The following is a 12,900-nucleotide window of genomic DNA, read 5'->3' on the forward strand; positions in this document are numbered from 1 at the left end:
GCCCGTTGGACGACAAACCGAGTACCACGAACTCCATTGCTGGCGTCTCACGCCTGTCGGAATACACATACTTGCTATCTTCCACGCCTCTCAGCTATTTGATGAAACCACTAGGACGTGGTAAGCTTGCCATCTTTGCAGCCACTGCGTCGACTCTAGGTGGAGCTAAGGAGGCCAGCGGTCGCCTTCTGTCCCCACACAGCATCCGGTCGTGCACAGATGCGTGACGCTTGACGCGTCTACCACCATTACCACAAGCTAGCCCATAGAGAGGTACGTTGGAGTCGACAACAATCATTCTTGCGCGGCTGCCTGGCGACGTGTTGTCAATGACCTTTCCCATGCTGTCGGACGCGATACACTGGTCGCGCTGCTTGGTAGAGCCAACACGATGCGCATACCGGTACTCACAGCCACAGGGTATGACACATGACAAGCGACGAGGACTAGGTTGTCGAGATAACAGTAGACGACTTGTGCTGGCCAGGCGGATCTGGCGCCGATTTGAAAATTTAAATTGCTCGGATTGGCCCGTGGGTGTGGTATACATTTGCTTAGATAATAAAATAAATTGCCGTTGTAGGCTGCATTATAATGGTGGTCACGGTGAATAAAATACATGGCTCGCAGCGCTCAATACAAGTCATGTCGGTATTGGCAGGTAATCAGTAGTTTTTAGGTGGTTGTTATCTGTTGTATGTCGTTCAACCCAGGCAGTATTAAAGAACCGCACCGGGTGTAAATACAAGCGCTGGAAATAAAACGCAAATCGAAACAGCACGCGAGAAGCGATTGCCGCGGCCGCGCTCGGACCTCTTCCTTGGACCTCCCATCCTCCGCGTCCGCTTCCTCGACGACCATGAGCCAGCCATGCCTACGGAACATGAGCTGCAAATGCCCCCTCTGCGCAGGAGAAGACCTGTCCGAGCTCCTCGCGCTGACCAAGACCATCTCGAGCAACATCCAGTACGGCGACGGGGACGAGGGCGACGAGCCACCGCCGCCTGCCCGAGGTGGCTTCATGGCCAACTCGCCTCCGCCAGCGCCCCGAAAGACATTCGTCGCCAACTCTCCGCCTGTCCAGGCTGCGAAGCGCGCGGCCGCGGCGCCGAAAGTCCCGCCACTCGAGTTGAAGGCCGCCGAGACAGCGCCGCCGCCACGAGCATCTCCCACACCGAGCGACGAGCCGAGCCCGAGCCAGGCGCCGCGACAGACGAGCGACGAGCCTCCGTTGGCGTTCGAAGCGCTTGAAGCCAAGGTGGCCGACAAGAACTGGAAAGTCCGAAAAGAGGCCTACGACGACATGAAGCTCGCGTTCGAGACGGGGCGAGGCGTCGACGGCGGCAACCCGATCGAGTTCTTTGGCAAGATGGTCGACGACTCGAACGCCGCTGCGATGGAAGCCGGTCTTGCTGCCGTGCTTGCGTACACAAAAGAGGCGACGCCGCAGCAGTGGAGCAACAGTGTCATTGCGCGGACCATGACCAAGGTCGTTGACAAGTGCTTTACGGGCCGACCCGGCACGGTCAAGCTCGCGGAGGAGCTCGTGCTCGAGTACATCCACCAAGGCGGCGGCGAAGATACGATTGCAGCGCTTATCGAAGGCACGAAGAACAAGAAGCCCAAGGCACCTCCGCTGTGCGTGAGCTTGATGCTCGAGGCGCTCAAGACGTTTGGCCCGCGCGTCGTGCCGGTCCCTCCGCTCAAGGCGGCGCTTCCCGCGCTCTGCGAGTCGACCGTCAACAACGTGCGTCCGACGGCGCTCAAGGTCATTTGCGAACTGTACCGTTGGACAGGCCCGCCATTGGTCCAAGACATTGTCAATGGTCTCCGTCCAGCGCAAAAAACAGAGTACGAAGAGCTCATCAAGGACATCACACCCGGCCAGGCCACGGTCACGCGGTACGTCAAGGGCAAGGAGCCCCGCGCGGCCCCCGCGCCGCGTGGAGCTCCTGGCCGTGCGGCGGCCGCCGCCCCCGTGGCTGCCACCATGGACCCGCGCGACTTTGCCGAGACGATCGACCTGCTCGCTAAGCTACCGAAAACCGAGTTCAAGGCCAAGCTCGCGTTGCCCAAGTGGAGCGAGAAGGTCGCGGCGCTGCAGATCATTCTCGACACGGTTGGGTCGGTGCCCAAGCTCGCTTATGGCGACTTTGGCGACCTCGTGCACACCCTCAAGCTCTGCATGCAAGACGCCAACGTCAACATCACGGCCAAGTCGATTGAGGTCCTTGGCGTGCTCGCCGACGGTGTCCGCAAGCCCTTCTCGCAGTACGCGCGTCTCATGCTGCCGCTGCTCCTCAAGAAGCTCTCGGACAAGAAGTCGCTGATCCTCAACGCGACGCACCAGACGCTCGACATGTTTCTGCAGCATGCCTTGCCGCTCGACGCGATGATGGACGAGATCAAGCTCTCGGTCGACGGCGCGACCAACAAGATTCCCGCGGCGCGCGGCCAAACCATTGCTTTTTTGCAGCGCGCGATCGCGAAGAAGTGGGTCAACGTGATGGACGCCGCGCTCATCAAGACGCTCGGCGAGCTCTTTGCGAGCGGCATTGACGACTCGGACCCGGGCCTGCGCAAGGCCGGCGTCGAGGCCATGGTCACACTCGTCGAGTCGTCGGACAGCGCGAGCCGCATGGTCAAGGCGACGCTGGACGGGCTCGAGAAGCGCCAGCCGCGCAGCTACAGGACGATCGAGGCTGCCATGGGCAGTGCCGGTAGCAGTGCGTCGTCGGGTATAGCGTGTCTACCTCTTGCCACATGTCGCTGACTTGTGTGTGTTTAGATACCTCGTCGTCGGCGCCGACGATGCCCGCGTCCGTGCCAAAGACGGCTGTGCCCAAGCCTCTGGAGGCCAAGAGCACGCCCAAGCCGGCCGCCGGTCCTCCGAGTCGGCTGGCGGCAGGCAAGAAGCCGGCACCGGCGGGCAAGGGTCCTGCGGCCAAAGCCCCTATCGCGTCGTCGTCGTCAGAGACCATGACCCTCTCGAGCGCCGATGCGGAGCAGATGCTGGCGGAGCTCGACCTCGAGCAGTGGTCGTCGATTGTGTCGGGCTTTGGCAGCGCCAAGTGGTCGGAGCGCAAGGCGTCGTTCGAGCTGCTCGAAGAGGTCGTCAAGGGCAACCCGGACTTGGCGAGCACGCACACGGAGGCGCTCGTCATGTACGCCTACGGCCAAACCAAAGAGTTTAGAGAGTCGAACGTCCAAGTGCTCAAGAGCGCGTTCCAAGCGCTCGCGACGATCTCGGACGCGTGCGCCGACGTGCTTCCAAAGAGCGTTGTGTCGTTCTTGGTGCCGTGCTCGATCGAGAAGATTGGCGACCGCAAGATTAGCGACGTGGTCAAGCTCTTGCTGGGGTACTTTTGCGAGCACGTCGGTCCTGCGTACGTCCTTGGATGCGTGTACGCCCACATGCCCAACGTCAAGGCCGTGCTCGCGCTCATTGACTGCCTTACGTTCTTCAGCGAGTGCATCGCCGACTTTGGCGTTGCGCTCTGCGACCCGCGCGCGCTCATCGACTTTGTCAAAGGCGCACAAGGCCTCGAGAGCTCGAATCCCAAGTGCCGCATCGCAGCCATGAGCGTCTTTGGCACCATGTACTCGCAGCTTGGCCCGGCGCTGCGACCGCTTTTGGGCATTGACAGCTGGAAGCCGGCGCTCGCGTCGTCGGCCGAGGCCGAGTTCAAGAAGGTCGGGTACAGCCCCGCAACGGCGACCGCTAGCATTTCGCGCAAGCTGCGCCACGTCGAAGACAACGGCGGCTCGGTCTCGCTCGCCGCTGCGCTCGGCCGCGTCGACATCAGCACCAAGATCTCCAAGGAAATGCTGGCCGACATGCAGAGCGAGGAAGACAAGGCGGCGTGGAAGAAGCGACTCGCTGCCATGGAGGCGGCCCAGCGCCTCTGCGAAGAGGCCGGCATGATGATTGAGCTGACCAAGCCCGTGATCGAGGTCATGAAGGCGCTGAAAGGTCGTCTCGCCGACTCGAACGCGAATCTAAAAGTCAAGGCCGTTCAAGTCATTGGTGTCTACGCCGAGAGCATTGGGCCCAGCATTGCCAAATTGAGCAAGGGCATGGGCGCCAACATTGTCTCGGGCGTCTCGGACAACAAGAAGAACATGCAAACCGCGTGCGTCGAGACGCTCAACAAGTGGGTGCTGCACGAAGGCGCGACGTCGGCGCCGTGCCTCGAGTCGCTCCTCCCGTTCGTCGCCGAAGGACTCAAGAACACGGTCGGTCGCGCTGAGCTCCTCGGGTGGACCGTGCCCCACACGGAGAGCGTCGGCACTATGGACTTGCGCTGCCTCATTGAACCGACGATCGACTGCCTCCAAGACAAGGCGTCGGACGCACGCGAGAAGGCCCAACTGCTCCTGATCCAAGTCTTCCGGTCTGTCGGGAAAGAAGCCGTGTACGCAGGTTGCCGTGATGTACTGCCGGCCAAGATGCGCACGCTCAAGCCAATCATTGACAAGGCGTGCCAAGCCGCGACGGTCGACACAGCTCCGATTGCCGAGGTCGAATCGAAGCCACCGCCGCCGCCCAAGGTCGCTGCCCCCGCTCCCCCTGCAGCGCCCACCCGGCAAAACTCGCTGACGGCACCGGCGCCCGTCGCCAAGGCGCCCAAGAAGGAAGAGGCCGCTTTGCTTTTGAGCAGCGACAAGATGACGCGCCTCGATCGCAACCGCAAGAACAAGTGGATCTTTGATGCGACCGACGCGGGCGATTTGAATGCACGCAAGGCACAGGTCGAGGCCGAGTGGGGTCCGTACATGTCGGCTGACTTGCGCGCCAAGCTCTTCTCGGCGTCCCCGGACAAGGTACTCGGTGCTTCTCTCTCCGTATCGTGTTGACTGCAGGACTCTGCGTAGATTATGGAGGGGATTGACGATCTCTCGAAATGTGTGACGGACCAACCACGCGATGTGCACACGTCACTGGACTTAATCATGAAGTGGTCGACGCTGCGCATTGTCGACAACAACGTCCAAGTCCTCGGTACGTCGTCGGGATTTGCGCCTTTGGCTCATCGAAAGGCGGGTGCGTAGCCAAGATGCTCGACTTTCTCGTCAAGCTTTTGACGATGGTGGCCGACAGCAATTGGGAGCTCGATGACGTTGAAGCCGGCATTTTCCTCCCGTACCTCTGCCAAGAGTCGGGGCAGCAAAAGCCTCGCTTCCGCCTGCGCTGTCGCGACGCGTTGTATTTGGTCGTGGACGTGTACCCGTCGGCAAAGTATGTTCCGTTCCTCCTCGACTGCGTCGCCAACTCGAAGAACACCAAGAGCCGCATTGTGTGCCTCGAGACGCTCGAGTACATTGTGCAAGAGCACGGGTACGCCGCCGTGGGCAAAAAGTGCCTCCGCGAGATGGCCAAGTGCGTCGACTGCAACGAAAAGGACGTGCGCGAAGCCGCCATCCAAGCGCTCGTTGTCGTCTACACGCAAGTGACCGACCCGAACATCGACCGCTTCTTTGTCCTCTGCAACGTAACAAGCCAAAAAGCCATGGACCTCATCAACCTCAAGATCAAGTACCATCCGACGGATCGCCCGACAGCCAAGGCGGCGCCCGTCCAAGACGAGCCCGCCGAGGAGCCCACAGCGTCATTTGAAGCGGTCAAGACACCGTTGCCGTCGCCAAAGCGCCCCGCCATGGTTCGGACGCCGTCCAAGTTGGCGCCACCGACGTCGATTGCGACACCAACGACGATTGCACTGCCGTCGCCGGCCCGGACGTTGCCGACGCCGACCAAGCGCAAGGAGCCGTCGCCGATCGATGTGCGCGTGATGCTGTTTCCGTCGCTGCAAAAGCTCGTCGCGAGTGCCAAAGAGCTCACGACGGACCCGGTGCTCTTTGAGCAAGGCAAGGACGCGCTCAAGACGCTGTACGTGATGGCGTCCAAGAGCACTTCGGCCGAACAAAACTTCCTCCAGGACAACATCAACGACGTGCTCGTGCAGATCTGCGCCATCATGCACGCGAGCTTTGGCAAGCTCCAGAGCTCGCAGATCGAGCTCTACGTGCTCTCGCTGTGCCTCTCGACGATCGCCAACTTGCTCAAGCACGACAACTTTGCGGCGCGCGTCCAACGGTTTGCGATCGAGCGGCTCGTGCTCGAGTCGTGCTTTGGCTTGCTGGATCCGCGCATTGAAGACACGGAGGCGTCGTTTGCCAAGCGCGTCATGACGGCGCTCAACAAGCTTGCGATGACGGTCGCGTACCAGCTGCGTGTGAGCGAAGTCCTTCCTGCGATGCTCAACCTCCTCGAGCGCATCGTGCACGACCACGCGCCCGAGTACACACTCCGTGACGCGGTCAACCGCGGGTTGAAAAAGCCGACGCTGGAGCGGCTCGTCAGTAAACTGCTCATCAAGACGGCGCGGCGCGAGCTCGGCATGCCCGAGCCTTTCCTCAACGTCGACGTCTCGGGGCTGCTCCACTCGATGCACAGCTTCTTTGCGACGTTTCCAGAAGACAAGACGTACATTCACGACGCGGCGCGCAACGCGATCAAGGCCAACCTCAAGTTTCTCGCCGACCACTGCGCCACGAGCGGCCGCCGCGCCGTCTTTGAAGCCGCGCTGCGCGACGTGCCGCTCTCGTCGCCGATCCACGCGATGCTGACGGACATGCAGTACGACTTTGGCCAGCCAGCCAGAGTGCGCAACGTGTCCGAGTCGGTCGACACGCTGGGCGACGCCACGGCCGATGCCCACGCCAAGAAGCAAGCGCTTCTGGGCCTTGTGGACGCCAAGCAAGCCCACGCTGGCGGCAACCTTGCGTCGGCCCTGGCGGAGAAGGGCCTTGTCGCCAACGAAGAGGCGCGACGCCTCGCCGAGGAGCTCGAGCCGTCCGAGTATGCACGCGGTACGCCCAAAGTACCCGCGATTCTCTCGACACCGTCGCGGCTCACGGCCTTCTCGGCACAAAACTTGACGCGGTCGGCGTTCAAAGCGCCGGAAGCACCAGTTGTGACCGAGGCGCCGCCGGTGGCCAACCCTGCGCCGCCCAAGTCGCTCGCGCTGCTGGACCTCAAGCAGCGCCTCGCGCGTATCCAAATGCAATAGTATATCATGCGTTTATCTCCAAGAGGGTGGTGATTAGAGCCGCGTGAGCTGGTCGAGAAACGCGTCGGGCGAGAGGAGCTCGGTGCAGCCGTACACGATCTGCCGGCCAGTGGCCGTCGCGTACGCCTGCGTGTTGTGGAACTCGTGGTAGTTGCCGCCGCCAATGACAAAGAGGATCGCGTCCTTGAAGGGCGTGCGCTGGCGCGGGACGTTGGCGGTCGCCTTGATCTTTGGGTCCAAGTACACGTAGTGGTCGTCCTCCGTGCCCTGGCGCAGCTCGCAGATGGCATCGGCAACGCGCGTCACCTGCAGCTTTTTGTTTTCCGGCAAAAAGTTCTTGAAGCTCTCGGCCGCCTGGGACAAGAAGCCTTGGGTGAAGCTGCCCGCCCAGTTGGCGTTGAGGTAGCCCTTGAGCTTGGTCGACGCCCCGGTGGCGTCACTGTTGCCAATCGCGCCGCCGACGCTCGCGTGCTGTTGAAACGACGTGTGCTGCTTGACGTGCAACCACGCACTCTCAAAGGCGGCTGCGTCGGGCTGGGCACGAAACGCAGCTTCAAGGTCGGCCATCTCGGCCGTCGACGCGCCGCTCGTCAAGTAGTAGATCATGAGCAGCCGCAGCTTGTCCTTGGTGTTGCCCTAGATTCGTAAGATGTCGTCACGTCCATACCTCGGTGACAGCGCACCTTGTCGGCGCTCGCGACAAGGTCGAGGACATCTTGCTGGGGTACGTGCGAGCCGTCGATGAGCTTTTGCTCGAGCATCGAAAACTCGTGCACGTGGCGGGCCGAGACGCTCTCAAACGTGGCGTGGAAGATGTTGGTGTGCACTTCGAGCGACTTTTTCTTCTCGAGGAGCGCGGGAAGCGTGTCGACGGCCGCGACGAGGTCCTTTGTTCCGCCCACCGCGTGCCCACTCGCCTACGCGCCCGCCTGTGGTGCGTTCAGTCAGAGAGCTCATCAAGTACCTTGGCACTGATGTCCTTTTCTTTTTTCGTCACGATCTTGAGCTCTTCTTCGTTGGCGGCGATCGCGTCCGGGAAGAGCACGCCGGCGTACTGCTCGAAAAATTTGTCGCTTCGGACGTCGAGGTCGTACGACTTGTCGGCTGGCGCGCCTTGGTCGCTCGCGACGCGGACGTTGACGCGGTTGAGTTTGATTTTGAGCATGTCGTCGACAAGCGCCTACATAAAGGTCTCGTCTTCGTATACGATAACGGTGGCGTACCTGGTACGTCGACGGGTGGTGCAAGCCCGACGCGAGGTCTTCGTTGCGGTCGACGATGATGAGCACGGGGCGCTAAACACGATGAGCTCTGTGGTGTCGCTGGTCGTCGACGCACCTGGAAGTTGGCACTCGTGTCTTGGAAGACGCCCGACCGCGCCGCCTGCCCATATAGCCAACTGAGTAGTGATAGATGCATGTAAATATCAATGTACCAAGTGGTCCCGGAGCATTTGGTTGAGCTGCTCGGCCACCATGCGCGAGGGGCCGTCGGTCGCCGGCGCGCGGATCACAGGCACGACGCCGAGCGTCGCGAGGACGCTAAAGAGGCCTTGGGTGATGTCGTGCATGGTCTGCTCAATGTGGCTGTCGGTGATCGCCGTCGAGTTGTACGCGCGGTAGCTCGAGGCGTGGTTGAGCGAGAAGAGCGTGGGCTCCAAGCACACAAAGTTGGCGTGCTGGTCAAACACCTTGGCGACCATCGACGTGCACCCGGCGTCGACGCAGCCTTTTGCAAACGTCTCGAGGCGAGCGCGCGGAATCGGCTCGGCAAAGTTGAGATGGATCGTCGCGTAGAGCTCGCGGGCGCAGTCGGCCACGATGCGCTGGAGGTTCGCGTCTGTCGGCTGCACAAAGTAGATGGCCGGCACGTCCGGAATGTCTTCGCGATCGTTCTCGAGGAGCATGTGCAACGTGACGCCTATCCGCCGATGCGCATGAGACCACGATGGCCGGATCGTCGTACCCTTCTTGCGCAGCTCGTGGAGCTTCAAGATGGGCGAGATAATATCGCGGCAAAATGGATCGTACACCAGCACCTTCCACTGCTCGCCCCACCTAGAGCGACGCATGCATTAGCGGCGGCTGCGCGCCCGCGTGGACCTACGAGCTCGTGGCGTCGGTCGTCCCCGCCGACTCGACGTTAAAGTCGAGCATGCGAAGCAAGTTCTCTAGGATCATCGTCGCCGCATGAGCTAGGCAGCATGCCACAGCATGACCGACCTTTCTGCTTGTCTTGGAGGTTGAGCACCATCCTCGCCCCGTTGCCGCGTGTGCAGTCGCCTTGATGAAATGAGGTGGCGGTCTCGTGATCCGGATATCGTCCGGTTACACTCACCGGACGTTTAAACGCGTTTAATTTCACACTCTTGCTTGCCGTTATACACCGCCACTCCAAAGCAGCTACCTATCGTCATGGCTACAGTCCCATGATGCATGCGCTCGCGGCTGCTCTTGTTGTCGTAGCCGTGCGTCCAGGGCCCTTCGCCATCTACCATCCGCGACGTCGGTTTAACGTAGAACCGCAGTTGCACGAAAGAGGGTAAACTCAGGTTTAACCACCACCGCCATACCAGTATCCAACGTTCACGATGACGTGGTGGGTCGTGGCAGGCGCTGTCCTCGTCGCACTTGTGCTCGCTGCGGGTCTCTTTTTCAAGCGCGGGTCAGCCACGCCCGCCTACATGAGCGCTTCCTACTGGTATCGATATAGCGCAGCCGTAGGTTCTACCTCCTGCTTGTTAGGGACGCACGCTACCGGCGCCACCCCGAGGCCTTCGAGGTAGTCGTTGACGCTGCACGTTGAACGGCTGACGACGACGTGTAGTGGTACCTCTCGTTCCAAGACCTTGTGGACCATGGCCTCTTGACGCTGACTTCGTCGCACCTCTCGCTGCTCGCCCAGCCACCGATCGAGGTGCGCAACCTGCGCGTCCTGGACTTGGGCGGCGGCAACTCGACGTTGGCGCACCGCCTGTGCGAGGCGCTCCATGGCAACGGCCGAGTCGTGAGCATCGACATTAGCGACACGTGCATTCGCTTGATGCAGACCACGTACCCGTCCAAAGTGCAATGTGAGAACACCTGCCTCGTTCACGCTCTGGACACGCGGTGTAGACCTCTGCATGGACGCGCGGGACATGGAGTTCAAAGACAACTCGTTCGACGTCGTACTTGACAAGAGCACGATGGACGCGATCGTGTCGCCCGGCAACGCAACAGCCGCGCATGCGGCGAAGCGCATTCTGCGCCAAGTGGCTCGGGTGCGCGCTCCATCATCCAAGAGGGATCTCGCCACTCCTATCGTTGTAGGTCTTGCGGCCCGACGGCTTCTTTCTTATGATCTCGGTACATCCGTGGAGCTACTGGCACCCGCTCGTGGCCAGCGCCGCGCCGTCTCTCGCCCATGCCCAAGGTACTCTAGTATCGATGGGCCTTTCGATTGGCAAGCATGGCGTAGAGAAGACGCAAAGCGTTGTACTCTCCTCCGACCGCCACCCGATCCTCGTCTTTGTCAACGTGTTGCAGAAAGCATCAGCGTAGTCTTAGCGCTCTTATTTCGATTCCTTGGCATCAAACGAGCTCCACGCGACGGCCTTGCCGTTCTTGATGCGCAGCGGCTCGAGCGTATCCAGGTAGTGCGAGCCGTACGCGAAGAAGACGCAGAGGCCGAGCGCGGCCACACTACATGCACCCCGTCCTGAGCGCTGTGGGCACGAGGACGAGCCAGCCTACCTCTGCTTGGTCGAGATGTTGCGGAAGGGAAGGAACATGCTCAAATGCACTTGTCCGGATACGTTGTCTCCAACATTCGGATAACAAAAAGATGACGTCAACAAATCGAATCCCACGCGATAGATTAGGTCGCGGACTGGTCGTAGATCTTAGTCGCCGCGATGAGTGAATTGCGCGAGTACGCCGCGGTGGTCGGACGCGTAGATCGGGCTATTGGGCTCGAGCATGCCGACCGTCTTGGGGTTCGACGACGTGTCGGGCGTCGGCGCTTGACCGATGACGTCGCACGCGTCGACCTCGCCTTTGCCGCGGAAGAGCACAAAGTCGATGCGCTTGATGGGCGCGTCGCACGGAAACGTCATGTCGTCGTGCCGCGTGGGCTCGGCGCCGTGGACCTCGAGCCATGCGTCGCGGAGGTCGGTCGTCTCTCCGCTCAGCGACGCCTTGCCTTGGAGGAATTGGATGCCGCGCGACGAGGGCTCGGCGTTGAGGTCGCCGAGTAGCACCTGGGTGACGCCTTGGCCCGCTTGCATGTAGTCCCAGATCTCGAGCATCGTTTGCTCTCTCGAGCGCTCGCTGAGCGAGAGGTGCGTGACATAGACATCGACGAGTCCCCACGAGGGCATGTCCACCACCGCGTGCAGACACAAGCGCTGATGCACGTCGTTCGGGTCGTTGACCTGGCGCGAGAGGAGCTTGTAGTCGGTGGAGACAATCGGGTACTTGGACACGATTGCGGGGCCTTCTTCAATGTGCTCAAGCGGGTCCCGGTCGTTCAAGTAGCTCATGGCCGCGCGGTAGACGTACTGCGGGTACGTGGTATGGTCGAGGCGCGCCATGAGGTGCTACACATGCGTTGGCGTGGCGCGAAGGAAGGGCTCTCGGTACCTGGATCTGGGCGTGCTGCCCTGGTGGGCCAAACGTAGCGTCGACGCGCACCTCTTGAAACCCAATGATATCAGCGTCGGCCTCATCGAGAAATGTGCCGAGGTGGTCGAGACGCTTGTTGTACATGCCCCACCGACGGTGGGCGCCGTAGATCTGCGCTGGCGGGTTGACGTTCCAGACGTTGTACGAGAGAATGCGTGGGCCTTTCGTTGAGGTTGTTGCCATCGGATTCGGGACCGAGCTCGTGTGCTGGAGCAACGTGAACGAGTGCTCGCGCGTATTGAGGTGGACGACCACTTGGTGCAAAGCGCGATCGCGCGTGTCCTGAAACTCAATGTAAAAATTGACGCCGAGGTTGACAGAGTGCCGAAAGTACACGCTGGTGGTCTGCGGCGTCACGTAGCTCACGACCTCGTGGTGGTTGATCCCGTCGCGCGTCGCGTCGAGCTGCAAGGCCGAAGCAGAGACCAAGCGGAGGTCGTCGAGCGGCAACGCGAGCGCCAGTGCCGCTTCGGCGAGTGCGTTTCTCGCAGCGTCCGTCGAGCACTCTTCCAAGTGCATGAGGATGCTGCCATACGCAATTGTGTTCGGGACAGCGCAGGTATCTTGACTGTCGGTGGTGCTATCGCAGCTGGTTGGCGTGATGCGGAAGAGGTCGATTGGGTCCGAGGCCGGCACGACCTTGGACGACCGATGCTCCGAGAGCGTTCGCCCTGTAAAGGTGGGCGGCGACAGAAGCGGTGACATGTGCGTCCATTGCGGCAGCGTGTTGAGGTCAATGGCGCCGACGAGCGAGAGAAGACCGGCCACCGCCGGCCACACGGCGATCCTGCGCATGAGTTTGCTTTTGGGGCCTCACTTCGGTCGAAGCCACAAATCGAAGTTCGAAGCGGCACGCGTCCGAGCTTTGACATGGGCCCTATCCTGTCCCAGAGCTTCGCCCAAGAAGAGCCGAGTGCGAGCATCAGCAGTACATTTAACGCTGGGGTCTGACGATGGCGTCAGACGAGGCTTTTTGCTATAATACCAGCCACTGTGCCTGCTTTGCAGAATCCTTGTAGTCCGGTACGTGCTTCGACTCAGCGATCTCGTAGAGCTCTGCAGGGCATGAGCACCAATCGAACCCCAACACCGCACACTTGAGCCGGCAAAGGAGCTGCGCTGCGTGGTGCGCAAGGTGCAAGCAGCAGAGTGCAGAGTGTTCA

The 12,900-nt window shown here is 61.1% G+C and overlaps 5 protein-coding genes across 5 annotated transcripts; 2 read left to right on the forward strand and 3 right to left on the reverse strand.

Annotated features, from left to right (window-relative positions):
- Positions 1-859: 859 nt before the first annotated feature.
- Positions 860-7,073, forward strand: SDRG_11690 (hypothetical protein; the record flags this gene model as incomplete). Its single annotated transcript, XM_008617739.1, has 4 exons — positions 860-2,738; positions 2,789-4,824; positions 4,876-5,002; positions 5,053-7,073. 4 exons carry the CDS (start codon positions 860-862, stop codon positions 7,071-7,073), a joined length of 6,063 nt encoding a protein of 2,020 aa, XP_008615961.1.
- A 33-nt stretch (positions 7,074-7,106) lies between these two features.
- On the reverse strand, positions 7,107-9,326 carry SDRG_11691 (hypothetical protein; the record flags this gene model as incomplete). Its single annotated transcript, XM_008617740.1, has 9 exons — positions 7,107-7,709; positions 7,757-7,990; positions 8,038-8,253; positions 8,297-8,368; positions 8,412-8,456; positions 8,509-8,993; positions 9,039-9,130; positions 9,180-9,243; positions 9,296-9,326. 9 exons carry the CDS (start codon positions 9,324-9,326, stop codon positions 7,107-7,109), a joined length of 1,842 nt encoding a protein of 613 aa, XP_008615962.1.
- Positions 9,327-9,663: 337 nt separating this feature from the next.
- SDRG_11692 (hypothetical protein) lies at positions 9,664-10,615 on the forward strand (the record flags this gene model as incomplete). The annotated part of the gene is made up of 6 exons (XM_008617741.1): positions 9,664-9,773; positions 9,818-9,854; positions 9,900-10,146; positions 10,190-10,335; positions 10,385-10,487; positions 10,533-10,615. The coding sequence occupies 6 exons, from the start codon at positions 9,664-9,666 to the stop codon at positions 10,613-10,615; spliced, it is 726 nt and encodes a 241-aa protein (XP_008615963.1).
- Positions 10,616-10,626: 11 nt separating this feature from the next.
- SDRG_11693 (hypothetical protein) lies at positions 10,627-10,845 on the reverse strand (the record flags this gene model as incomplete). Its single annotated transcript, XM_008617742.1, has 2 exons — positions 10,627-10,756; positions 10,808-10,845. The coding sequence occupies 2 exons, from the start codon at positions 10,843-10,845 to the stop codon at positions 10,627-10,629; spliced, it is 168 nt and encodes a 55-aa protein (XP_008615964.1).
- A 56-nt stretch (positions 10,846-10,901) lies between these two features.
- On the reverse strand, positions 10,902-12,565 carry SDRG_11694 (hypothetical protein). The gene is made up of 2 exons (XM_008617743.1): positions 11,696-12,565; positions 10,902-11,652 (listed from the first exon to the last, which is right to left on the reverse strand). The coding sequence occupies exons 1-2, from the start codon at positions 12,530-12,532 to the stop codon at positions 10,957-10,959; spliced, it is 1,533 nt and encodes a 510-aa protein (XP_008615965.1). The 5' UTR covers positions 12,533-12,565; the 3' UTR covers positions 10,902-10,956.
- Positions 12,566-12,900: the final 335 nt, after the last annotated feature.

Source organism: Saprolegnia diclina (assembly GCF_000281045.1).
Source record: "Saprolegnia diclina VS20 unplaced genomic scaffold supercont1.43, whole genome shotgun sequence".
Taxonomy (NCBI): Eukaryota; Oomycota; class Saprolegniomycetes; order Saprolegniales; family Saprolegniaceae; genus Saprolegnia; species Saprolegnia diclina.

Coding starts and splice junctions, on each gene's coding strand:
- SDRG_11694 (XM_008617743.1), bottom strand. CDS start 12,532: ATGCGCAGGATCGCCGTGTGGCCGGCGGTGGCCGGTCTTCTCTCGCTC. Junction 11,653..11,695: donor GGCAGCACGCCCAGATCCAG/GTACCGAGAGCC, acceptor ACGCATGTGTAG/CACCTCATGGCGCGCCTCGA.